The sequence below is a fragment of the Nomascus leucogenys genome, chromosome 15 (genome assembly GCF_006542625.1).
Source record: "Nomascus leucogenys isolate Asia chromosome 15, Asia_NLE_v1, whole genome shotgun sequence".
NCBI lineage: Eukaryota > Metazoa > Chordata > Mammalia > Primates > Hylobatidae > Nomascus > Nomascus leucogenys.
In genome coordinates, this window is record NC_044395.1 from 40,381,601 (window position 1) to 40,409,170 (window position 27,570).

At 36.9% G+C, this 27,570-nt stretch overlaps 1 protein-coding gene across 4 annotated transcripts in view; it reads left to right on the forward strand.

Moving 5' to 3' along the window:
• The window catches only part of MRE11 (MRE11 homolog, double strand break repair nuclease), a 336,343-nt gene that overhangs the window by 260,368 nt on the left and 48,405 nt on the right, over positions 1 to 27,570 (forward strand). For 3 of the 4 annotated variants that reach the window (XM_030794530.1, XM_003253007.4, XM_012495886.2), the window contains 8 exons: positions 3,847 to 4,007; positions 8,707 to 8,794; positions 9,924 to 10,065; positions 12,403 to 12,517; positions 17,032 to 17,217; positions 18,138 to 18,309; positions 20,874 to 20,954; positions 24,530 to 24,656. In XM_030794530.1, the coding sequence (XP_030650390.1) occupies positions 3,847 to 4,007; positions 8,707 to 8,794; positions 9,924 to 10,065; positions 12,403 to 12,517; positions 17,032 to 17,217; positions 18,138 to 18,309; positions 20,874 to 20,954; positions 24,530 to 24,656 (1,072 nt within the window). The remainder of the gene's footprint in view (positions 1 to 3,846; positions 4,008 to 8,706; positions 8,795 to 9,923; positions 10,066 to 12,402; positions 12,518 to 17,031; positions 17,218 to 18,137; positions 18,310 to 20,873; positions 20,955 to 24,529; positions 24,657 to 27,570) is intronic. The other variant, XM_030794531.1, reaches the window with a different exon arrangement.

Below are 27,570 nucleotides of genomic sequence, written 5' to 3' on the forward strand. Positions count from 1 at the left end.
AGTTTGGGTGAATAGTTGTACCAAAAATAGAAATAAGTAGATAAGGAAGAGGTACTTCTTCATGTGGGAAGGTGACAAATTCTGATTTCGACAAACTTAGAGTTGGAGACTGCAATGGGACATTCAGGGAAAAATTTCAGCAGGCAGTTAACATGTCAGCCCAGGAGAGAGTTGGAGAATAAATGTAAAAATTGACTTGCAAATGAACACCTCCAGCCTTGACTTTTCTGGAGAGTTCTCTTCAGTTTATCTGCTAGGTCCTTAGTTCTTCCTCCCAAATATATATGGTTTCTCTCTACTACTCTTTTCACACTAATAAACTTAGTCCAAAACTTGATCACATTTCACATGGCCTGCAGGAGGTCCCCTTCCATCTTTCTGCTTCCATTCTTTTCTGCTACATCTACTCAGCATAGCAGCCAAAGTGAACTTTTAAAATAATAAATCAGATCATGGCACTCTGTTGCCTAAAATTTTCCAAGTGTCCTTCCATTGAATCTAGTATAAAATTCAAACTACAAGGTTTGACTTGATCTTGACCCCTGCCATGAAACTTCATCTCCTACTACTCTCTGCCTGATTTACAATGCTACATCCACACTGGCATGTTCTACTCTGAGGCCCTTGCACAGCTAGTTCTTTCTGCTTGGAGCACATTGATCTTGGTGGGGCCGACTTCTGAGAGTTCAAGTCTTACCTTTTTGGAGACGTCTTCCCTGATACTTCCAAGCACTGTTTTATCACATTACTCTGCTTTATTTTTTTCATAGCATATTTTTAATAGCACTATCTGAAATAATTTATTGAATTATTTACTTGTTTATTGTCTGTTTTCACTGGAAGGAAAACTCCATGAGAGTGAAAATCTTTTGTTTGTTCATGCTATATCTTAGTGCTTAGAAAGAATCAGAAAGCAGTGGGTATACATATTTTAAATTTCTTATTTAAGCGAGGCAATGGCTGGATTCTTTCTTTTATTTTAGGTTCAGGGGTACATGTGCAGGTTTGTTATATAGGTAAACTCATCTGACAGGGATTTGTTGTACAGATTATTTTGGCACCCAGGTATTAATCCTAGTACCCATTCGTTATTTTTCCTGATCCTCTCCCTCCTCCTATCATCTGCCCTCTGGTAGGTCCCAGTGTCTGTTGTTCCCCTCTTTGTGTCCATGTCTTCTCATCATTTAGCTCCCACTTATAAGGGAGAAGTAGTATTTGATTTTTCTGTTCCTCCATTAGTTTTCTAAGAATGACGGCCTCCAGCTCCATCCGTGTCCCTGCAAAGGGCATTATCTGGTTCTTTTTAATGGCTGCATAGTATTCCATGGTTTATATGTATCACATTTTCTTTATCTAGTCTACCAGTGATGGGCATTTAGGTTGATTCCATGTCTTTGCTATTGTGAATAGTACTGCAGTGAACATATGTGTGCTGTGTCTTTATGGTAGAAGGATTTATATTCCTTTGGGTATATACCGAGTAATGGAATTGCTGGGTCAAATGGTAGTTGCATTTTTAGGTCTTTGAAGAATCGTCACACTGCTTTCCACAATGGTTGAACCAGTTTACACCCCCACCAACAGTGTATAAGTATTCCCTTTTCTCTGTAATTTCACCAGCATCTGTTCTTTTTTGACTTTTCAATAATAGAATGTAAGGTGCATTTTTCCTTCCTTGAAGGCAAAAAAACTTGTGGCCAAAGGAGGTCTGTTTCCTGTCAGAGAATCCTGCATGTGCTCTTTCTTTTTTAACTCTTGAGCCCCTAAAACAATCTTCTCCTGAGTGTAAGCTACTTACTTCTACTTTGCCCTTTCCTTCACTTCTGCTTCCACTATTTTCCTTCCCTGTGTTCCTTAATTGTAACTGTTCCACCCCCCATAACCCCAGGTAGGGAATTCTAGATGTGTATTATATTTACTCGTTCTCTTGATTTGTATTTAGTATTTCTTATTATTGAAGTCTAAATTCTTCCTGACTTTTAAGTCCCTTATTATGTGGGCCCATGCCCACTAGCCAGTCTTAGTTCTGTTCCCTAGTTTCTTGGAGTCTTTTTTTAAAAAAACTTTTTATTTTGAAACAACATCAGTCTCACAGAAAAGTTGGCAAGAATAGTGCATGGAATTCCTTACCCGTCACCCAGGTTTTCTAACATTTTGTCACATTTGCTTTATCCTCTCTTTACAAATACACACGATTTTTTTCCTGAACCATTTGAGAGTAAACCGCATGTATAATCATAGAAAACCAGAAAATTAGTATTGATTCAGTGCTATTATATAATGTTAAGATGTTGCCAATTGTCCCTGTAATGTCTGTTATAGCACTTTGGAGGCTGGTTGGTGGTGTCCAGGATCCAGTCCAGGTTTACATATTGCATTTAGTTGCCATGTCTCTTTGTCTCCTTTAATCTGGTACATTTCCCTGAATCTGCCTTACCTTTGTTTTTCTTGACCCTAATATTCTGAAGAGTACACAGGCCAGTTATTTTATAGAATCTTCCTCAAATTGGCTATATGTGGTATTTCCTCATGATTAGGTTCAGATTCTGCACTTTTGGCAAGAATACCACAAAAGTGAGTCGTGTTCTTTTCAATATTTCCTGGAGTCACTGCCAGCCAGTTTAAAAAATTTTTTTTAAATGTTTGAATGATGGCAAAATATATTAAATACATAACATAAAATTTCCCTTGTTAACCATTTTTAAGTGTATAGTACAGTAGTGTTAAATATGTTCATATTGCTGTGCCATCAATCTCCAGAATTACTCTCATCTTGCAAAAATGACACCCATTAAGCAACAACTTCTTTTCACCCCAGTATGTTTTTCATTTGGTTTGTTGTTTTTGTTTTGTTTCTTCCATGCCTTTGATTGTGATCATTTTCTTCCTTTTACTCAAATAGTGTTCATTCTGGAAGGCCTAGCTTAAACCTCACATTTTTATTAAAGTTACCCTAACTACCATACGCACAGTGATCTATACCTTATGTTCTTTTGTGTGATTAAGAACTTAAGTTTCTTAAGGTGCATCATATACGTCTTGAAAGCCTGTGTTAGACTTTTTCTGTATGATTTCCCTCCTTCACTGAAGTTATTCCTAGAATTCTCTTCCTCACAATCATTTTATCTTCCTAGTGCAACTAATATGCCACCATGTTAGTTCATCCCTTCTAGACTTTGTGTCCTCAGGTGAATTGTCCTCCCTTGAGTTCAGATTCATCGTAGTGTCATCTCTGCTGCTGGTTGCTTACATGTCCATTCTAGTGCACCCAAGAGTTTGACTTATGTTTAGATGTATAACAGTTTGCCTGTTCCATTAGAGTCTGAACATATTTAGGATAGGGATCATATTTTATTCATCATTGTATCCTCAGGACTCAGTAGAGGGTCTTGCATAGAGTCAGTATTTAATGAGGGCGGGGATATAATCTATTTTGTAGATTGCTATTTTTTGAGCTTCTAGAACCTGTAGGAATTCTGTAAATAAATGCTGAATGAATTAAATGAATGATTTGGATTGAATTTGGTATCTCTTCCCATACGTTCTGTTAAAGTGCTAAGTTTATGTTTGATTCAAATAATAGAAAAAATATGGTCACCTTGTATAACCTGAATCAGAGACTTGGTGTAATTGGAAGGTGGCTTCTTTGAAGATAGCTTAGTCAGCTAAATTAGAGTCAGATTAATTACCAGATTGAAAGTCCCTTTGAATAAATAAAATGTAAATTTTTAAGTTGCCATACATAATAGTGTCTTGTGAGTTTTTTTTTTTATCTCTTTCATCTGTAGTTTACAAAAATTTTACCTGTAAAACATACTAATTTTAACACCTTTTTCTGTTGGTCAGGTGGATTTTATTTTGTTAGGTGGTGATCTTTTTCATGAAAATAAGCCCTCAAGGAAAACATTACATACCTGCCTCGAGTTATTAAGAAAATATTGTATGGGTGATCGGCCTGTCCAGTTTGAAATTCTCAGTGATCAGTCAGTCAACTTTGGTTTTAGTAAGTAAGTATATTTATTTACTTGAGTGAGTGATTACTTGTGTATGGTATTTGCTGTATAAGACATGTAAACACACAACTGTTTTGCCTTCCATATAAGCTATTTTCTTAGTAAATATCATTCTTTGAATTTTATGTGCATCATCGTATTAATTTATATTTTCCTAATTAATAGTGGGACTGACCCAGCTACTCGGGAAGCTGAGGTGGGAGGATTACTTGAGCCCCAGAAGCAGAGGTTGCAGTGAGCCGAGATTGTGCCATTGCACTCCAGCCTGGGTGATAGAGCAAGACTCCATCTCAAAAAAAAAAAAAAAATATGGTGGGACTGAATATCTTCTCAGGTTTATATTGTACATTTTGGTGTCCTCTCCTGTTCATATCTTCTGCCTATTTTAAAAATTGAGATTTTTTTGTTTGTTTTTCTACCTGAATTGCAGAAGTTACTTATATATTCTAATTAGTAAACCTTTGTGTTACATACATTTTTTCCCAATCAATGGCTTGTCTTTTGACTTTGTTTATGGACTCTTGTTGACAGAAATACTTAATTTTTATGTAGTTAAATCTATTGATCTATTGGTTTTTCTTTTTTTCCATTTGTGCCTTTGGGACTATTTATGATATTTGTCAATCCCTATATTATAAAAATACCATCATGTGTTTTTTCTTTTCTTTTTTTTTTGATGGAGTCTCGCTCTGTTGCCCAGGCTGGAGTGCAGTGGCATGAGCTTGGCTCACTGCAACCTCTGCCTCCTGGGTTCAAGCAGTTCTCCCTGCCTTAGCCTCCTGAGTAGCTGGGATTACAGGCGCCCATCACCACGCCCGGCAAATTTTTTGTATTTTTAGTAGAGACAGGGTTTTGCCATGTTGGCCAGGCTGGTCTTGAACTCCAGACCTCAGGTAATCCACCTGCCTTGGCCTCCCAAAGTGCTGGGATTATAGACGTGAGCTACCGCTTCCGGCCCATTATGTCTTAAACATTGTACAGGATCTCACTTTGCATTTAGTAGAAAAGTTTCCTTAATTTCTTCAGCCCGTGTCAGGTTTTCTGTCTTTCCTTGTCTTTCATGACTCTGATACTTATAAAGAGGTCAGGTATTTTGTAGAATGTCCCTCAATTTGGGTTTTTCTCTTGCTTTCTATGATTAGATTGGGATTACGGGTTTCGGGAGAATATTCAAGAAGTGAAATACCCTTTCAGTCGCATCACATCAGGAGGTGCATGAGATCAACCTGATTTATCACTGGTGATTTTAACCTTGATCACTTGGTTCAGCTGGTCTCTGCCAGGTTTCTCCAGTGTAAAGTCATTATTTTTTCCTTTCCATATGCTGTTGGTTAGAATTGAGTCTCTGAGTCCAGCTTACTCTCAAAGGGAGGGGAGTTAAGTTTCCACTTCTGATGGACATAAGTTAAAACCACCAAAGTAATTAATAAATATTTTAGGGTAGATATTTTGAGGTTGTGCGACTTTTCTGTTCCTCCTTAAATTTGTTCATTAATTTTCGATTCATCAGTGGATCTTACCTACAACAGTTATAACTGTGATATTCTAATTGTGATTTTCTATTTCCTATATTCTTTCTACATGTATTAATTGGGATTCTTTTGTAAGGAAGATTTGTCCCTTATCCCACATTTGTTTATTCAATTGTGTATATCAGTAGAAACTCATTTTTTTCTTTGGGTTATAATTTAATACTATCATAATTTACTTGTGGCTTAAATTGTTCCAGCTTTAGCCATTGGGCTCTTTTTGAGATTGGCTCCTGTATCCTTTTGATATATCCCACCTTTTGTTCTGATTTTTTACTTTGTCTTTCTTAGCTTCAGACTCAACCATTTCTTCAAGGAGCCCTGGTTCCTTTTGGAGAATGGTATTTGGAAACTAAGATCTGGATGTTACATGTGCACATTACTATTGTATTGTTGCTTCTAGGCTCTCAGTGGACAGAGCTAAGAAAAATATGTGTATATGCTAACCCATGAGAATAGACATACTCATGTTTATTTATTTATTGATATATTTATTTATTTATTTAATTTTTGCTTTTGAGACAGGGTCTGGCTCTCTTGCCTAGGCTGTAGTGCAGTGGCATGATCATAGCTCACTGCAGCCCCAACCTCCTGGATTCAAGCTATCTTCCTGTCTCAGCCTCCCAAGTAGCTGGGACTATAGGCATGTGCCACTGTATTAGTCTGTTTTCATGCTGCTGATAAAGACACACCCGCTGAGACTGGGCAATTCACAAAAGAAAGAGGTTTAATGGACTTTCAGTTCCACATGGCTGGGGCGGCCTCACAATCATGGCTGAAGGCAGGAGGAGCAAGTCACGTCTTACATGGATGATGGCAGGCAAAGAGAGCGGTTGTGCTGGGAAACTCCCATTTTTAAAGCCATCAGATCTCTTTAGACTTATTCACTATCACAAGAACAGCACAGGAAAGGCCCACCCCCATGATTCAATTATCTCCCATGAGGTCCCTCCCATAACATGTGGGAATTATGGGAGCTACAAAATGAGATTTGGGTGGGGACACAGAGCCAAAGCATATCAGCCACCACACCCAGCTAATTTTTAAGAAATTATTTTTGGTAGAGATGGGGTCTCACTGTGTTGCCCAGCTGGTCCTGGGCCCAAACAATCCTCCTACCTTAGCTTCTCAAAGTGCTGTGATTACAGTTGTGAGCCACCATGCCCAGCCCATATTTATTTCTTTAGTTTTTAAAGTGTGACTTTATGTATTGGGAGGTAAATTTTTTTTTGAGATTTTGTCCACATGAAAATGTTTATGTTCACGTTCCCCTTGATTGATGATTTGGCTGCATATATAATTGAGTTTTAAAAGATTTGTATAATACTTAACTTCGTCCTTGTTTTTCAAAATTGTGATCAGTGTCTCTCCCTTCCTTCTATTCAAATCTAAAACTTGGGACATTTTTATTTTTTATTTTTTATTTTTGAGAAGGAGTCTCACTCTCTCACCTAAGCTGGAGTGCAGAGGCATGATCTTGGCTCACTGCAACTTCTACTTCCCAGGTTCAAGCAGTTCTCCTGCCTCAGCCTCCTGAGTAGCTGGGACTACAAGTGTGCACCACCATGCCCAGCTAATTTTTTTATGTGTTTTTAGTAGAGACAGGGTTTCACCAGGTTGGTGAGGCTAGTCTTGAGCTCCTGACCTCAAGTGATCCTCCTGCCTCGGCCTCCCAAAGTGCTGAGATTATAGGCATGAGCCACCACACCCAGCTGGGACATTTTTTAACTGTAGTGTTTTCTTTCTTTCATCTTATTTTCAAACTGCATTCTGTTTTGAAAACTGTTTCCCCACCCTATATACATGTTTACCTATTTCTTTGCTCACTGTTATTTCTTATATTTCATTTCTTTTGTGTAGATTCAGTTTCCTTCTTTCTAAAGTACAGTTTTCAGTAGTTTTTTCATGGAGTGTCAGTGAGTGGTAAACTGTTCTTTTTTGTTGCTGTTGAGGAGTCTACTGTTAGTTGAGTTGCTGGAAAGTTTAGCATGGTGATTAAGAGCATGGGTTCTGGTATAAAACAGTCTGAGTTCAAATCCTGGTTCTGTCATTTAGTAGTTGTAAAACTATGTTAGTCACTTAACCACTCTACCTTAGTTCTGTCCTTCATAACATGGGAAAGAAATGTGCCAATCTTACAGAGTTGAGAAGATTGAGATGATAAGAAAAATGCCTAGAGTAGTGACTAGCATAAAGACAATACTTGGGTAACTATTAAGATTTTCTCGTTCTTAACATGTTGCAGTCTTATTTAGCTGTGGATTTAATTCTTTTTGTCCTGCGTGGGCCTTATCATGTATTTTAATGTAATATTATTGTTTTTCAGCAACTTGGGGAAATTCCTATTCATTATGTTTTCAAATATTGTTTCCCTTCTCTTTCTGAATATCATTTATATAGCATACTATTAAAAAAATATTGCCCATAACTTTACCTCTTTGTGTTACATTTTGGATAATTTAATCTTCCAGTTTACAGTTCATGTAGAAAATAGGCAAAGATTCATCTTGAATTAATTTTTGTATAAGGTGTAAGGAAGGGATCCAGTTTCAGCTTTCTGCATATGGCTAGCCAGTTTTCCCAGCACCATTTATTAAATAGGGAATCCTTTTCCCATTGCTTATTTTTGTCAGGTTTGTCCTAAAACCATAAAAACCCTAGAAGAAAACCTAGGCTAATTACCATTCAGGACATAGGCATGGGCAAGGACTTCATGACTAAAACACCAAAAGCAATGGCAACAAAAGCCAAAATTGACAAATGGGATCTAATTAAACTAAAGAGCTTCTGCACAGCAAAAGAAACTACTATCAGAGTGAACAGGCAACCTACAAAATGGTAGAAAATTTTCGCAACCTACTCATCTGACAAAGGGCTAATATCCAGAATCTACAATGAACTCAAACAAATTTACAAGAAAAAAACAACCCCATCAAAAAGTGGGCGAAGGAGATGAACAGACACTTCTCAAGAGATATTTTCAAACTAATTGAAATGAATTGTGGCCTATGATTTTATTTTTTAAAGCTCTAAACTAGTGGTCATATGCCAATGTAGATTATGCAGTTTGCCTATGATCACATTAATATTTTGGAGGAGAATCTTAGGGAAAACAGCTTTTGTCCCTTGTAGAAATTTTAAGTAACTTTTTTTTTTTTTTTAAGGTTTCCATGGGTGAACTATCAAGATGGCAACCTCAACATTTCAATTCCAGTGTTTAGTATTCATGGCAATCATGACGATCCCACGGGGGTAATTATTGTGTTCTTACAGTTTGTTGGAATTTTGGAAATGATCGGTTTAGTTTGTGGAAAGCATGCCTTCCCTTTTTCTCAGTGTGTAGTCAAATTGAGTCAAAAAGTCAAATTGACTTTTCACATTCATACGAGCTTTTATACTGCTTTTTAGATTTTTTAAAAATCTGGAATAAGAATTGGTGTATGAGCTATGCTTTTATTTGATTAATGCTTATGTTAACAATAAGAAGCCATGAGTAGGAGTGAACACCTAACATCTGTATAGTGCTTTACAGTTTGCCAGTGTTTTTATAACTATCTTATAAAATCTCACTTTTAGGAAATGATTGTTCATGAACATCTTTAAATCTAAATTAGATTATCTTATTACCTGTTTGGTATGGAAGTAAGACTAGAGATCCTACATTCAAAGTATTTTTTCGTTTTATCTGGTCATTAATATTATGAATCGCTGATTATCTATGGTCTTTTTTTTTTTTTTTTTTTTTTTTTGAGACGGAGTCTCGCTCTGTCGCCCAGTCTGGAGTGCAGTGGCGCAATCTCGGCTCACTGCAAGCTCTGCCTCCCAGGTTCACGCCATTCTCCTGCCTCAGCCTCCCTAGTAGCTGGGACTACAGGCGCCCACCACCACGCCCGGCTAATTTTTTTTTTTTTTTGTATTTTTAGTAGAGACTGGGTTTCACTGTGTTAGCCAGGATGGTCTTGATCTCCTGACCTCGTGATCCACCCGCCTCGGCCTCCCAAAGTGCTGGGATTACAGGCGTGAGCCACCGCACCCGGCCCTATCTATGGTCTTTTTTCCCCAGGCTTTAAGAGGGTTGCTTAATATTACAAAGCATTTATCTCATGGCTGATTTTTATTTTTTTGTGGCCAAGACATCATAAGTTTTGATGAGATAATTAGCCTTGCATTTGGCATGTGATTCCAGTTGCTGTAGGTGGTTTGTAGTACAAAAAATGTAGAAAATACTTTTATTATTGTAATTTTGTTTTGAGAAGACACTGTCCTCATCTATGTTTTTGTAAGTAGTATATGGAGTATGCTTTTAACCAGGTGATATGATATTCATGCAGGTACTTACTTTTACATACACATTAACATTCTTTGAAATTATTTTGCATAGGCAGATGCACTTTGTGCCTTGGACATTTTAAGTTGTGCTGGATTTGTAAATCACTTTGGACGTTCAATGTCCGTGGAGAAAATAGACATTAGTCCGGTTTTGCTTCAAAAAGGAAGCACAAAGATTGCGCTATATGGTTTAGGTAAGACAGTTTTATTTTACTATTTATGTCCATGCGTGATTCTTTAAACAATTGAGAAGTGAAATTTTGGAGATAAGTTTATATCTGTTTGGAAAAAATGGGGCAAACCTTATTATTCTTTATTGGTGACTATAAAAAATGATGGATGGTTTTGGTAAAAATTTTTGGTGAAAAAATGTCTTTTCATTACTATTTATTATTTTGGGTGTTTTTTAGACTCAGGTGTAGAATCCTGAATGTTAGAATTATAGAATAATTAGCAAAACTGCACTTTGATATCTTAGAAGTCTTTGAAAGGTCTAATGCTTCACTGTACAATGCCACTAGCTTAAAATTTTGTCCAGCTTTCATAATACCTCTGGCAAGTAGAAAAGCATCATAGTTATTTCTATTTTAGAGATAAGGAAAATGAAATCTGGATGTTGTATCTGATTCTGCAAGTGATAGAGCAGGAAGTGAAATATACTTTTCTTAAAAAAGCTATTAGCAGTTGTTTTAATCACTGCAGTGTTATTAGGGATCATATCTCCAGAAAATTGCCTTTCCTCCTCCATTCAGACTAAGGACAGATTCCATTATGCCTCAGTCACCACCAGAAGCACATCTCTCCAGTCATCCATTTTCTCCCAAACTCTTGTCTTATCCTGTTCTATTATACCTTCCTTAACTGGACTGTCTCCACCCTGCACCCCTCCCTGTCCCCCAGCCCTTCATTATAAACTCTAGAATTCTTTTTATAATTATCAGATTCCTCATTATTATCAGTCTCTTCTCTGAATGTTACCTCCACTTTCTAACCTTCAGTGAAGCCCAGCTGGCCCCTGAGGTTCCTGTGTCCCATGCAGTTCTCTTACCCCTGGGCTTTTGGACTGAAGCGGGGATCACTGTTCTCCTTGCTCCACCCACCGCTTCCTTTTCTGCCTGCAAACACCCTGTTCCCTTTAAGCTTCTGCCATCTGGCTAAACTGCATTGCTTTTTCTCTCAGACTTTTTACCTACTTACCTACCTTCAATTTTGCCAGTGTTTTCAGTGCTTCAACACTGAAGTAGATAAATCTTCTAATGCCTTGGGCTTTGTGTGCCTTGACTTTTTTGTCTCCAGTTACATGTTCTGCATTCCACCTCAGCCATTTATTCCATTGGCCACTCCTGTAGCATTCTCCTTGGGAGCTAGGCCACTGTTAACTTCTAGACTTCTACATTGTTGGCTTTTCTTCTGAGACCCTCTCTAATCCGTATATAAAGTAGCAGTGTTGTCCACCCTTTTAATTCCATAGTGTTAATTCGCCATCTTAGCATCCTGGCTTTTTCTCCTTTTATAATATTTAATATTTGTAACATTTTGTTGACTGGTTTTTGTTAGTTTCTTTCACTAGATCTAGGTGAACCTATGGAGTATGAGAATTGTTTGAAAGTCATTGAATTATTTAAAAAGCATAATATATTTTATTTAAAGCAATGTAAGAATATTGTTTTTAAATACACTTTTATCATCCCTTTTAATATTTATTTCTGCACATGTTATAATGTATATATTAGATCAAAAGTATATATAATTTATAACAAAGGGATGGTGAAAAATAGTATTACTAGAAGTTTTAATAAGAATTTTAGCATAGAAAACTCACATTTTTATTCTACATTTTGCTGGTTTTGAACATATGTATGCCTGAAATGGAAAATGTTTTTCAAATGCAACTAACTATTGTTATCAAGAACCTGGAACAGGCCAGGCGCGGTGGCACACGCCTGTAATTTCAGCATTTTGGGAGGCCAAGGCAGGTAGATCACTTGAGGTCAGGAGTTCAAGACCAGCCTGTCCAACGTGGTGAAATGCCATCTCTACTAAAAGTGCAAAAATTAGCCAGACGTGGTGGTTCATGCTGTAATCCCAGCAACTCAAGAGGCTGAGGCACAAGAATCCCTTGAACCCAGGAGGCAAAGGTTGCAGTGAACTGAGATCACACCACTGCACTCCAGGCTGGGCAATGGAGCGAGACTCTGTTTAGAAAATGAAATTAAAAAAACCCTGAAACAGCTAGGCATGGTGGCTTATGCTTGTAATCCCAGCACTTTGGGAGGCTGAGGCTAGAGGATTGCTTGAGCCCAGGAGTTTGAGACCAGCCTGGACAATATAGCAAGACCCTGTCTCAGTTAAAAAAAAGATAAAAAAAAGAACCTGCAACATACCCACTTATAAATGATTCCAGAATTCAAATATATCTCCCAACAGTAAAGTGAAATACTTTGAGAAGGACATAATTTGGAAGCAAAATAGATTCATTTTTTAAGCCAAAGTAAGAAAACAATTTAAAAATAATGTAATGTCCATTTCAGGATCCATTCCAGATGAAAGGCTCTATCGAATGTTTGTCAATAAAAAAGTAACAATGTTGAGACCAAAGGAGGATGAGAACTCTTGGTTTAACTTATTTGTGATTCATCAGAACAGGTAAAACTCTTCTCTGAAAAAGTTTGAGCTGAGTGCTGAGGTTTTCCAAATCTGTTTCTGAGCTTACCTATTTCAGTGAAATGCCCTTAATCTTTCAAGGTTGTCAATGCAAGATCAGACAAAACATAGATTTGCTTTGTGTGATTTCATTTTGAAATTGTTTTTAGTATATATTAATACCTACAAGAATATTTGTAACATATGGATAAGGCATACACATGAATACTCCTCAATTCAGCAAAAAGGTAGAATCTTTTTGCTGGATTATCCATTCCTTTATCCCATTTCTTTTCCCTGATCCCACCTGCTCCCCCCATCCCAAAGGGAAGCATTATTAATTTTGAATTATTTCATTGCTTTTCTTTGCTGTTTAATCACATGTATACTCATGCTATATATTTTACAGCCAACTTATTTTCAGCATTACATTACTGAGATTCATCCATTTTGATGCTTAGAAATGTAATTTATTTTTACCGATGTGTACAGTTATGCTTTAACTCCTGTCAGTGAACAGGAGTTTTTTGCTTTTATAAACCTTGCTGTTATGAACATTCTTAGACATGTTTCCTGCTGCATATATGCAAGTATTCTTCCATGATATACAAATATAGCTAGATTACCTTTCTTTTGTTAGTAGTTTTAAGAAGTTTAATCTGTTGGCAGGGTATAGGATTGATTGAAAAGAAGACAGACTTGAAGAAGCAAGATTTATTATCTGATCACTGCAGTAAAAATGTGAGGTGGTGGCAGTGATGGCAATGAAACAGAAATGGGAGGGTCACACCTGAGAAGTTGTCAGGGAAGAACTCAAAGGATTTAGGGCCTGATTATATAGTTTATTATAGTTGTCCCTTGGTATCTATGGGGGGTGTTGGGTCCAGGACCTAAAATCCTGGGATGCTGAAATCCCTTGAATAAAATAGTATAGCATTTGCGTATAACCTACGTATATCCTCCCGTGTACTTTAAATCATCTCTAGATTACTTGTAATACCTGATACAATGTAAATGCTGTTTAAATAGTTGTTAAACTGTATTGCTTTAAAAATTTATATTTTTCATTTTTATTTTTGATTGTTTTTTTCCTGAATATTTCAATCTTTAGTTGGTTGAATCCACGAATCTGCCAATACAGAGGGCCAACTATATTTATTGAACACATTTATTGAATGCAGACTACTTTGTGCATTCAGTGAATGCAGACTTATGTTAAATACTCGGTAAAAGAAAGGGTTTAAGAGGCTGACTTGTGTTACCTTTTGTGTGAGTTCTTGAATAAACTGTGAGTTTCAAAGGAGGAGCAGGCCAGAGTTTAGATATGTGTGGTCTTCATATAACTTTGCACCACTGGGATTTATTCCTTCTCTTCCATAGAGCTTCCCAGGTCTACCACTTTTTTGTACTATGCCAAAGTAGGGATGATGAGTTAAAAGGAAAACTCATAAGTAATTCTAAGAATTTAAGCCAGAATGAAAGGTAGAATGGCAGCATTGGTAAGGGGAATGGGTAGTCACCATATGATGTTGATTTTTCTCATTGCCCCCCTCATCATTTGATTAAGAGAATGTATAACAGGTTTCTCTGCTGTAAAGTTCCCATTTTCTACTTTACAATTAATAAATATTTTTGGGAAAATACTTTGAGACTGCAAATATCCTGTTTCACCTTAAACTTTTACTCACTAATTTTAGCATCCATGGGTGAGCTTATTTCCAGTAATTAATATTGTGGTATTTTAATTGTAAGTTTTGATTTCCTTCATTCTTTCTATATTTATTAATGGAATTCTTCTGTAAGGAAAATTTGTTCCTTCTCTATTTACTTATTTATTTATGTCCTTATAGACTTGAAGATCCAGTACTCTCAGTTTTTTAGTTGCTACTGTTCCTCAGATTGTTCCAGCTTTGACCATTGCATTCTCTTTTATGTTGGCTTCTGTGTCCTTTCAGTGTCTCCCCACCTGTTTTGGGGTCATGATCTTAGCTTTTTGGCACCTCAAGATGCTCTAGGCTCTTGGCTCTTGTAATGGCAAAAATCACAATTACCTTTGCACCAACCTGATATTTTCCTACCTAGCCCTGGAATCAACCATTTCTCCAAGGTGCTCTGATTCTTTTTATTGGAGAGTGGTATTCAGAAATCCACAAATGGGTACTAGGTGTGCTTACTGCTACCAGGGCTTGCTCAGCACTCTGAATGAACAGAGTTATGGAAATAGATATATGTGTATATAGTAACCCATGCATACATACGTGTCTATATATGTGCTTAAAAAACCAATGATAAGTTCAGACTGATTCTAATCCAGCCCTATAGGGTCCATTTTTGTCTTCTCCCTTTCCTTACTTGTGACTTCTTTGTCTAACAGAAGCCTGGATCATATTATAAATATATATATTTACTTATTTTTTCAATCCTGGTTTAATGATATTTCCAATCTTGGTATAATTTGAAATTATAAAGTAATTTCAAAATTGCTAACTCATACCCCTGCACAAAACAACTTTCCCAACTAGGTTACAATGTTTATGTAAGTTATTTTAGTCTTTAGACTTTCTGTATCTAGTTGAAACATAATTTTTCAAACTTACTTAGCTCCTTTTCTCCCCACCCCCTTCACGTGGTTATGTGATTCTTTGGTAATGCTGTTAGATTCATTTGTCACCCTGTGCATTCTTAAGATACTTCTGCTCTCATATTTAAAACAAAGAAGGTTTTCACAGATTGGATGAGAATCTTGAGCCTTCTGCATTTTGCTTTATTTCCCATTTGTTTCTCTACATCAACTGTTTTTTTCTCGTTTCAAAGAAGAAAGAATCTGAATCTGCAGGTGACTTGGTCATGCAAAATCTTTCAACAAGGATATTGTGATCACTCCTAGGTCACAAATTACAGTCAGCCTAACAGCATCCTCCTCCCTTCTTCTTCCAGGAAAGAACCAGCACTCAATGAAGGCACAATGGCATCATGTTGTATTTGGGAATTATTCTGCTTTTCTTTAGTAGTTGTGATAATCTCATATCTTAGATGTATGTTTTTTACGTAAAAACATTCCTGGATACACAGGCCTGTATATTCTGTCTTCCCTGCATTTATTCTGCTTAGCCCTTCTGTTCTCCTTGCTGTTCCTTGAATTCACGGAACACATTCCCACTTTAGCACCATCTGCTCTTCTACTGCTTAGGACTTTCTCTCTCTGCATACTGATGCTTCATCTCAGTTCTCTGCTCGTTTGATGCTAGTCAGAGAGGTCTTTCCTGACTACCCTGTGTATGTAGAGAGGAGTATGCCACTTCTATGTCACTTTTCCCTTTATTTTTCTTTACAGCACCTATCACTAACTGACAAGTTATACATGTGCATACATACACACATGCATATACATATTGTATTAGAGATTGAGTATCCCTTATCTGAAATGCTTGGGACCAGAAGTGTTTAAGATTTTGGATTTTTCGGATTTTGGAATATTTGCACATATGTTGGGGATATAACCGAAGTCTAAACATGACATTTGTTTACATTTTATATATACCTTATACACATGGCCTTAAGTTAATTTTATACATATTTTAAAATAATTTAGTGCATGAAACAAAGTTTGTGTTAAGTATTTATGTGTGGAATTTACCACTTGTGGTGCCGTGTTGGCACTTAAAATATTTTGGATTTTGGATTTTCAGATTAGGGACTCAACCTGCATTGCTTGTTTCCCACACTGGAACAAGGACTTTGTTCACTGCTGTGTCTTCCATATCTAGAAGAAGCCTGGGATATCTGACATAAAGTAGACAGTGTTTGGGTGACAGTATTTGTTGGGTGAATGGAAGAATATTGGTTTGGATTAAATGAATGCTCGGTTAAAATATGTGAACACTTTTACTTGAATCTCCAATGATGTAAGTTAATATTAGGGAAAACTATTCCTTAGTGTCTTCTCTCACCTTGCATTTCATGTATCTTTAAATAATAACTGATATAGGTATAAGACCGTAGTCTGCAAATCACTTGTTTATTTAATATTTGATATTGAAAACTCTTAGCACTTACGTGAGATTGACGTTTTTACTCCCATTATATTTATTAGTAAAAAGATAATGTTAAGAAGTTACTGGACATATTTATACTTACTTTCATTTCCTGTGTGTTTTCTCTAGTATATAGTTAGACTGATTTATAGATTTCTACTGTTGATAGAATTCATGCTTTTCTGATTGACCAAAGGGGAAATCCTTCCTATGTAAAACCTTTCATGATCTTCTTCCAAATATAGAATTGACTGCTTTCTCTTTTACAGTTTCCACTTGTCTGTGTCCTGTAAGTTTGTAAAGCTCTCAAGGTCAGGAATTAGTATTGATGATCTTTACATTCCCAATCCTATGCATACTTTCTGATACATAGAAGGATGCAATAAAATCTTTAGTGAATGGACAAAGAAAGATCTGTATAGACTTCAATAATATGAAATTTTTCTAATCACCAAATTCATATTTTTCAAAATCTTGACACAGGAGTAAACATGGAAGTACTAACTTCATTCCAGAACAATTTTTGGATGACTTCATTGATCTTGTTATCTGGGGCCATGAACATGAGTGTAAAATAGCTCCAACCAAAAATGAACAACAGCTGTTTTATATCTCACAACCTGGAAGCTCAGTGGTTACTTCTCTTTCCCCAGGAGAGGCTGTAAAGAAGTGAGTGTTATATATTTTGAGCCAATTTTTAAGAACTAATCATCTCATAGGTTTAAGGCCTATGTTAAGGTTACCGCTAACTGGCAGTATTGTAATTTATATGATAGCTTTATTTTTGAAAATTGATCATTCTATATAGTCTTATTGTTTTTCCAGATTTTAAGCCATTTTCAAAAAGAGAGCATCCAATTGTTGTTGTTTTGCTGCTCATTAGGCAAATTCAAGATGCACATTTTTATTATATTTCAAGTTAGATGCTTTAGGTTGATGATTACTAATTTCACAAAGTTCATTTATAAAAAATTCTCCTAAAACCATTTAATTGAAAATTTTCTGATTATAAGTGCAATATAGTATATCTCATTTTTAAAACATTTTTGGGGGAATGATGTGATTGTAAGAAGTAGTTAACAGTGATTAAACTCAATTTTTATCATGGGCTTTATCCTTTGAATCACGAGTTCTGATTGTTATAATGATAATAGGGTTAAAGAATATGGTAGTAGAATCTATGTTCGTTGGTTTTTTTTCTTCATGAGTCCACTGCAAAATCATTTTGTCTATATGTGTACATGTATGTACATATACATAGGTATATAGATGTAATACTATAGTCTACATATGCTCCCATCATAGTCCTGATAACATTTTATTATGCTTATTATGTCTGTCTTTCCTTACAAGACTGATCAGACAGGAATAAGAATGGATGAGTTGATTTTACTCTGGGGAAGGAAAATGTCTACCATCTTTTCCTGTGATGATAACATTAAGGTTATATTAGCAGAAACATTTATTTTTAAGAGTATGATTTTATAAAGAAACATTTTGTAGAAACTAAGAAATATGAAAGCTTTCATGTGCACATCATCCTGAGGAAATTTACACTGTGACTTGGTGTCCATTTCTCTCCATTTCAGACATGTTGGTTTGCTGCGTATTAAAGGGAGGAAGATGAATATGCAGAAAATTCCTCTTCACACAGTGCGGCAGTTTTTCATGGAGGATATTGTTCTGGCTAATCATCCAGACATTTTTAACCCAGATAATCCTAAAGTAACCCAAGCCATACAAAGCTTCTGTTTGGAGAAGGTAATTCTTTTTGATAAAGTCAATGAGATTTACTTTAGTTGAAGAATTATTCACCTTCAATTAAGTAATTTAATAGAGTAGAGGGAAGTCTTTATGTTGATTACATTCTCATGAAGTCTGTAAGGACACTGTTCTTCAGTGAATGTGTTTAATTGTGTCCAAGATTTTTTTTTTTAAGTCATTGAGAGAGAGGAATACTGGATGTTAAAAAAAATTTAATCTCTCTTCTAGTCTCTTTCTTCCTTTTCAAAAACATAATACATAATCTTTTCTCCTTTTTAATCCTGATTTGATGATTTGTTCATTTTATTTATGAAAGCAGGCAGTGACTTTGATTGAGGAATGAGAGACTATGGTGTGTGGGAAAAGCCTTAGCTTCTAATAATCTGTATTAGGTGTCCCTTTCACCCTGAAAGCTACCCCAAATGAAATGTGAAAAATGTGTTTGCTGTCCACCCTATTGCTGCAACGTAAGTCCCAAACCTCCCTCTCTATGCACATTGCCACCCCTAAATCTCTGTAGAAAATTTCAGCCACTACTAAGGTTGGGTGGATTAATGCATTTAATAATATGTGGGTTGACAGCTTAATTAGCATCACTTGCTGACACTCAGTTCTTATTCTGTGTCAGCTGTCCTACTATGTTTTATTTTCATGAAAAATCATGTAATATAGTAACAATGATAATAATTATGACCAGTGATACTTACTGATTTACTGTATGTGATGTGCACTGTTGACAGCATTTAATCTAGCCAACAATGCTATATGTGAGTAGCTTCTACCACCTATAGTTTAGAGGAACTGAACCTTAGATAAAGTGACTCATTCAGTGTCACGGCTTTTTGAGCAATGTGTAGCTCAGGTAACCGAAAGTGTATGTTTGTTTCAAGATGATTGGCTCTAGAAACTCAAACGTAGGTTAAGATTCTGCCATCCCTAAATCCAATCTCTCAAGCCAAAGAGATAGAAAATGCATTAATTGCTTTTGCATTGATTGATCCAGGCCTGAGTCATGTACCCTTCCATGGAGTCAGCCCTGGGTTTTTCAACCTTGGCTTAGTTGACATTTTGTACTAATAATTCTTTGTTGTGGGAGGCAGTTCTGTGCACTCTGGGATGTTTCGCAGTATTCTCCCTGGTTTGTACCCACTAGATGCCAGTAGTACCCCTTCTAACTGGTCGTGACAATCAAAAATGTTTACAGACCTTGCCAAATGTCCTTAGAGAAGCAAAATCACCTCTGGTTGAGGTCTACTGTATGAACTTCACCTCAATCCTATGGGCTTTGGTGACATGAATGCAGAGAGGAAAGTGAATGCTGGTGACACAAAAGTAATAGAGGTTTATTTTAAACACCAGGTGTGCATATAACTTTCTGTTATCTCTGTATTTTATGTACATTTCTATTATTGTACTTAGGTTATATTATTATTTATAAGCATGTGAGTCTCTTCTGAACTCTTTGAGGACAGGACCCATATCTTACTTTTCTGTCTCAGCACTTGACCTAGTACGTGGCAAAAAGATGCTCTATAAATGCTTGTTGGACTGAAATAATTGGCCTAGGAGATCATGTTCTTATAGATTTTCTCTGTGCTGTCTGATATGGTAGTCACTAGCACATGTGGCTGTTCACATATAATTAATTAACATTTAAATTTAAAATTCAGTTTCTTACTTGTACTAGCCACATTTCAAGTGCTCTATATCCACATATGGTTTTGGCAACCATATTGAATGCACATATAAAAAATTATTGCAGAAAGTTCTGTTGGACTTCATTGTTACAGACAGTTTAAAGGACAAGATTATAAAATCTTAGATGTGAAAGAAATCTGAGGACAAAAACACTTGTTCTGTATTGTTCTTGAGATCAGAACCAAGTTATAAGAAGGCAGTTTTTGTTCCAACACAAGAACTTTAAGAACTAGAATTGTTCAGCTATGAAGTTGGCCATCTGAAGATATCTAATCACCGTGCACACAGCCATTTATGAATGCTGTCTCCTTGTAACTTGGTTTTCCCCTTAAGAACAATATAGAACAAGTGCTTTTGTCTTCAGATCTCTTTCAAGTCTAATATATTATAATCTTGTCCTCTCAGAGTATGAGACAACTCCAGATATTTGAAAACATCAGTCTTATTTTCTTTTACCTTGAACTCTTCCAAGATAAATAATCCAAAGTCCTTGCTTATAGATCCCTAAATCTTCTGGTGAGTCTCCCATGGATCATATGACTGCAAAAACTAGACTTACTTGGTTTTAAGTTGGTAAGCTGAGGAAAGCCTTATTGAAACATGAGTAGTAATATTTTAAATTTTATTCTAAAAGAATTACTTTAGAGATTGAAAAATTATAAAGAACTTTCATGAAAGTAAAACATTAAGGAATAGTATTAAAGGAGCATTACAAGAAGGTATATTTGAAAAGGTGTCATAAATGACCTAGGAAATAAGGATGATTATGTAGTTAAGGAAAATTCCTGTGGTAATAAGCTGCTATTCAGCCAAGTTAAACTCAGTTTACTACTTTGTTTTTTAATCTTTTTAAAAATTTTGAGATTGAAGAAATGCTTGAAAATGCTGAACGGGAACGTCTGGGTAATTCTCGCCAGCCAGAGAAGCCTCTTATACGACTGCGAGTAAGTCCTATTTATATAGATTGAATATTATTAATTTTCAAAGCATAGTAATGCACAGTTTACATGGTTTCTTTGAAAAGTAGTGAGGAGAGTGCTCATAGTAATAAGAAGAGCAATCACCATTGGAGGCCAAAACAAAGATATAAGGATTTGAGTTAATCACAGTTTAAGTGATAGGTTTGGTAACTTATTTTTCTCATTTTCTAAATAATTTGTTGTTACATTTAATAGATTGGCTGAGCTCTCTGACTTCGTCTTTAACTACCTCCTCTGCTCACTTCATTCTAGGCACCTTGGCCTTCTCGAAGTTTCTTGGGCATGTGGGATGTGCTCTTATCTCCCTTTAGTCTGCTCCCATGTCACCTCACTGAGGCCCTACCATCAAGAATCAGCGCCTACCTTGTCTCCAGTGCTCATGATTTCACTTACCTTCTTCTGCTTCCTCTTCTTATTTTTTCCCATAACACATCCTTCTAATCTATGTGCAGTTTATTTGTTTTGGTTATTATTAGGATTGTTTCCTGTGCCTATAAGTCTGCTTATCCTTTCTATCATGTTATAAACAAAGAAACAACAACAGACCTCTTCTTTATCACTATGCTTTTCCCTTTTTCTAACTCCTACCCCATGTTGCTTACTCTCTTTCAAAGCCCCTAAAAGTATATAACCTGTATCTCTCATCTAACTTTCTCTTCTTCAGTTCACTATAACCAAGGCTCTGACTTCACCATATCCAGTGGAAAAGATGACCTTTAATTGTTAAATCCAATAGATCGTGTCTCATCTTGCTGAATTACTCTTGGGCATTCTCTGAGTTATTTGTATCCGTCCCGTCTCATAGTTAGCCCTCTTTTCAGCGTAGGCATACAGCTTTAATGACCACCAATAGAGTAATGACTTCGAAATCTTTATGTAGTCCTCCTTGTTGTTCTGTATCTCCAGGAGTCCCCTGAGGCCTGGTACTGAGGAGTGTAGTCTTTAAACCAGCAGTGTTGTTGTCACCTGGGAAATTGTTAAAAATGCAGTCTCAGAACCTGCATCAGAACCCACTGTATTTTAACAAAAATCTCCAAGAAACATATATGTTCATGAAAATTTGAGAAGTCCTGGGATGTAGACTGTGGAGGTAAAGAGTACAGTGTACAGCCAGACTTCTGAGCTTCATTCTGGCCCAACCACTAGTTGTATGACCTTGAGCAACTGCATCTCTTATCCCTTGGTTTGTATTGGGTTGGTGCAAAAGTATTTGTGGGTTTTGTCATAGAAAGTAATGGCAAAAACTGCAGTTACTTGTGCATCAACCTAATGCTTCATAGATTTATGAAATCTAAATGGATTAAATAGTGTCTGGTGCACAGTAGGTAATCTGGTCCTGTTTCTTTATCCCACTGTCACTGGCATAGTGAAGCCCTTATTAATACTTCCTGGCCTATTGCTGCAGCCTCCTACCAGGACTCTGCCTCCAGTTTCCTTCTCTCTCCACACTAATGCCAAAATGATCTTTGTAAAACACAGTTTTGCATGTCTTTTCTGCTAAAAATAACTTAATTGTTCCCCAGCACTAACAGGAAAAAGTCTAAACTTTTTTAGGTTAGCATTCAGAAGTCTACATGATCTGGTCTAAACCAAAAAAGCTGCCGTTCCCTGGGTGCGGTGGAGTTTATTTCACTGAAACCTTTGTCCATGTTGATCCTGTTGCGTGGGACACACTTCTCTCCTCCTTTCTGTATGTCTTCTTCAGCACCCACCTAAAGCCTCCCCCTTCAAAGAAGCCTTTCTTGACCTCCCTGCAGAGAACATGCTTCTTCCTTTGTGTCCTCATTCAACTTTGTACATATCTCTTATAGCACCACTCACAGTCTGCTTCCAATGATCTGTTTACATGTTTGTGTTCCCAGTCAGTTTGTGAATTTCTTGACAGCCAAGATTGTATTTATTTATGGTTGTATCCCTGGCCCTGAACAGCATACCTAGAACATTGAGGACATCCAATACAATTTTTTAATGACCAAACATTTATAAATGAGAAGTTTGAAGGGGAGACCTAATAGCTTTAGCATTTAGTATTTTGTCTTTTATAACATGGTAGCTGTAGAGATGATCTGGGTAAGGCTGGGCATGGTGGCTCGCACCTGTAATCCCAGCACTTCGGGAGGCCGAGGTGGCTGAATCATCTGACGTCAGGAGTTCGAGACCAGTCTGGGCAACATGGCGAAACCCTGTCTCTACTAAAAATAAAGAAATTAGCCAGGTATGGTGGTGCGTGCCTGTAATCCCAACTACTTGGGAGGCTGAAGCATGAGAATTGCCTGAACCCAGGAGGCAGAGGTTGCATTGAGCTGAGATTGTGCCACTGCATTCCCGCCTGGGTGACAGAGTGAGACTCCATCTCAAAAAAAAAAAAAGAGATGGTCTGGGTAATACAAAAATAATTAAGGGAATCATATAGTTCTCTTCATTATGGCAAAAGATCCCAATTTTCTCATCTGTATCTGCCTGACAGCATTAAAACTAACCAGACTTTAATAGAAAATTGGCATTTCTTTTCCTAGGCACAGTAAATTATGAATTCATTCACAAAACAGCACATATTGTCATACAAGTAATATTACAAAACTACATTGTACTGACTAAAAGACATTCATTAACTCATTGACTAAATTTTATTGAGTACCTGCTATTATGGATGCCGCAGGATACAGGGATGATAAAACAGATGACGTTTTGAATCCGTGGAGCTTACAGGAGGTGGAGGTGCGAAGAGAGACATAATACACAAATATCAAATAAGTGAACAAAAAACCTTAGCAGATAGTGATGATGAGTGAAAGTGGGAGTGCTTTAGTTAGGAAGCATTCTGGATAAGCTGTGAGGTGGTGCAGTGCTGGTCCCCATAGCATACTTTGGGAAGAGCTCGTTTAGGAGAACATATCTCTGAGAAAGGAAGGTGGTATTTGTCTTTTTAAAGGTCTGTTTACCACTACAGACTTCTGTAGAAAGAATCTACCTTGAGAGAAGTTCTCAGTTTCAGTGAGATACCTCGTGAGATACCATGTTTTGGAGGTAATCGTTTCTCAAGGCTCACAGATTTGATTCTTTATTACCTGAATCTTCCTAGCATTCATCTTTCTCGTGAGGCACATCTCTAAGATGATAGACCAATTTACTAATGCATTTAGGGCTAGTATGTTATTTTGGTGTGTGTTTGTTTGTTTGTTTGTTTTAAAAGTTCAGAAAATTGTTTAGAAATTCTGTCTCCTTTTCAGATGGTTTGCCTGGTAGGTACCTAGACTATTAGTGTTATTGGGGGAGATGTAATCATTCTGCATTGTGGAAATTATTGCGATACCTTGGTTCTGTTGAACAAAGTAATTTGCTTATGCTTATAAACTTTTCAAACATTAGTTTATCAATAGGATAAATGATATAGCTCCATCATGATCTACTGTAGAAAATTAATTCATAAATTTGAAAGTATCAAGCATAAACCCTGTGAATACTGAAGGATTAGTGTGTGTTTTAAAAATTGGCAAATTGTTGTTTCCTAGCCTTCATAGATTATTCTGTGTTTTCAGGTGGACTATAGTGGAGGTTTTGAACCTTTCAGTGTTCTTCGCTTTAGCCAGAAATTTGTGGATCGGGTAGCAAATCCAAAAGACATTATCCATTTTTTCAGGCATAGAGAACAAAAGGAAAAAACAGGTAAGCTAGTTACTTTTACAAGTTAAAAAAAGTTCTCATATGATTTGTGAAGGAATCTTTAGTAAAAACTGTAACTTAATAATGGAAGATATTTTAATATGATTGTAATGTCTTAAACAAATTGAGAGTTGGGATAATTCTCTTGTCTTCTAAAAATTAGATAGCAACCTTTTTTATTATTATTATACTTTAAGTTCTAGGGTACATGTGCACAACGTGCAGGTTTGTTACATATGTATACATGTGCCATGTTGGTGTGCTCCACCCATTAACTCGTCATTTACATTAGGTATTTCTCTTAATGCTATCCCTCCCCCTCCCCAAACCCCACCACAGGCCCCGGTGTGTGATGTTCCCCACCCTGTGTCCAAGTGTTCTTATTGTTCAGTTCCCACCTATGAGTGAGAACATGCAGTGTTTGGTTTTCTGTCCTTGCCATAGTTTGCTCAGAATGATGGTTTCCACCTTCATGTCCCTACAAAGGACATGAACTCATCATTTTTTATGGCTGCATAGTATTCCACAGTGTATATGTGCCACATTTTCTTAATCCAGTCTGTCACTGATGGACATTTGGGTTGGTTCCAAGTCTTTGCTATTGAGAATAGTGCCGCAATAAACATAGGTGTGCATGTGTCTTTAGAGCAGCATGATTTTATAATCCTTTGGATATATACACAGGAATGGGATGGCTGGGTCAAATGGTATTTCTAGTTCTAGATCCTTGAGGAATCACGACACTGTCTTCCACAATAGTTGAACTAGTTTACAGTCCCACCAACAGTGTAAAAGTGTTTCTATTTCTCCACATCCTCTCCAGCACCTGTTGTTTCCTGACTTTTTAATGATGGCCGTTCTAACTGGTGTGAGATGGTATCTCATTGTGGTTTTGATTTGTATTTCTCTGATGGCCAGTGATGATGAGCATTTTTTCATGTGTCTGTTGGCTGCATAAATGTCTTCTTTTGAGAAGTGTCTGTTCATATCCTTCACCCACTTTTTGAAGGGGTTGTTTGATTTTTTTCTTGTAAATTTGTTTAAGTTCTTTGTAGATTCTGGATATTAGCCCTTTGTCAGATGGGTAGATTGCAAAAATTTTCTCCCATTCAGTAGGTTGCGTGTTCACTCTGATGGTAGTTTCTTTTGCTGTGCAGAAGCTCTTTAGTTTAATTAGATCCCATTTGTCAGTTTTGGCTTTTGTTGCCATTGCTTTTGGTGTTTTAGTCATGAAGTCCTTGCTCATGCCTATGTCCTGAATGGTATTGCCTAGGTTTTCTTCTAGGGTTTTTATGGTTTTAGGTCTAACATTTAAGTCTTTAATCCTCGAATTAATTTTTGTGTGAGGTGTAAGGAAGGGATCCAGTTCCAGCTTTCTACATATAGCTAGCCAATTTTCCCAGCACCATTTATTAAATAGGGAATCCTTTCCCCATTACTTGTTTTTGTCATGTTTGTCAAAGATCAGATGGTTGTAGATGTGTGTTGTTATTTCTGAGGCCTCTGTTCTGTTCCGTTGGTCTATATCTCTTATTTTGGTACCGGTACCATGCTGTTTCGGTTACTGTAGCCTTCTTGTGCAGTTTGAAGTCAGATAGGGTAATGCCTTGAGCTTTGATCTTTTTGCTTAGGATTGTCTTGGCAATGTGGGCTCTTTTTTGGTTCCATGTGAACTTTAAAGTAGTTTTTTCCAATTCTGTGAAGAAAGTCATTGGTAGCTTGATGGGGATGGCATTGAATCTATAAATTACCTTGGGCAGTATGGCCATTTTCACGATATTGATTCTTCCTATCCATGAGCATGGAACATTCTTCCATTTGTTTGTATCCTCTTTTATTTCATTGAGCAGTGGTTTGTAGTTCTTGAAGTGGTCCTTCACATCCTTGTAAGTTGGATTCCTAGGTATTTTATTGTCTTTGAAGCAATTGTGAATGGGAGTTCACTCATGATTTGGCTCTCTGTTATTGTTGTAAGAATGCTGTGATTTTTGCATATTGATTTTGTTTTTGTTTTTATTTTTTTGAGACAGAGTCATGCTCTGTCTCCCAGGCTGGAGTGCAGTGGCGCGATCTCGGCTCACTGCAAGCTCCATCTCCCAGGTTCATGCCATTCTCCTGCCTCCGCCTCCCAAGTGGCTGGGACTACAGGCGCCCACCACCACGCCTGGCTAATTTTTTGTATTTTTAGTAGAGACAGGGTTTCACCGTGTTATCCAAGATGGTCTCAATCTCCTGACCTTGTGATCCGCCCGCCTCAGCCTCCCAAAGTGCTGGGATTACAGGCGTGAGCCACCGCGCCTGGTCTGCACATTGATTTTGTATCCTGAGACTTTGCTGAAGTTGCTTATCAGCTTAAGGAGATTTTGGGCTGAGACGATGGGGTTTTCTAAATATACAATTATGTCATCTGTAAACAGGGACAATTTGACTTCCTCTTTTCCTAATTGAATACCCTTTATTTCTTTCTCCTGCCTGATTGCCCTGGCCAGAACTTCCAACACTGTGTTGAATAGGAGTGGTGAGAGAGGGCATCCCTGCCTTGTGCCAGTTTTCAAAGGGCATGCTTCCAGTTTTTGCCCATTCAGTATGATATTGGCTGTGGGTTTGTCATAAATAGCTCTTATTATTTTGAGATACGCCCCATCAATACCTAGTTTATTGAGAGTTTTTATCATGAAGGGCTTTTGAATTTTGTTGAAGGCCTTTTCTGCATCTATTGAGATAATCATGTGGTTTTTGTCTTTGGTTCTGTTTATATGCTGGATTACGTTTATTGATTTGCATATGTTGAACCAGCCTTGCATCCCAGGGATGAAGCCAACTTGATCGTGGTGGATAAGCTTTTTGATGTGCTGCTGGATTCGGTTTGCCAGTATTTTATTGAGGATTTTTGCATCAATGTTCATCAAGGATATTG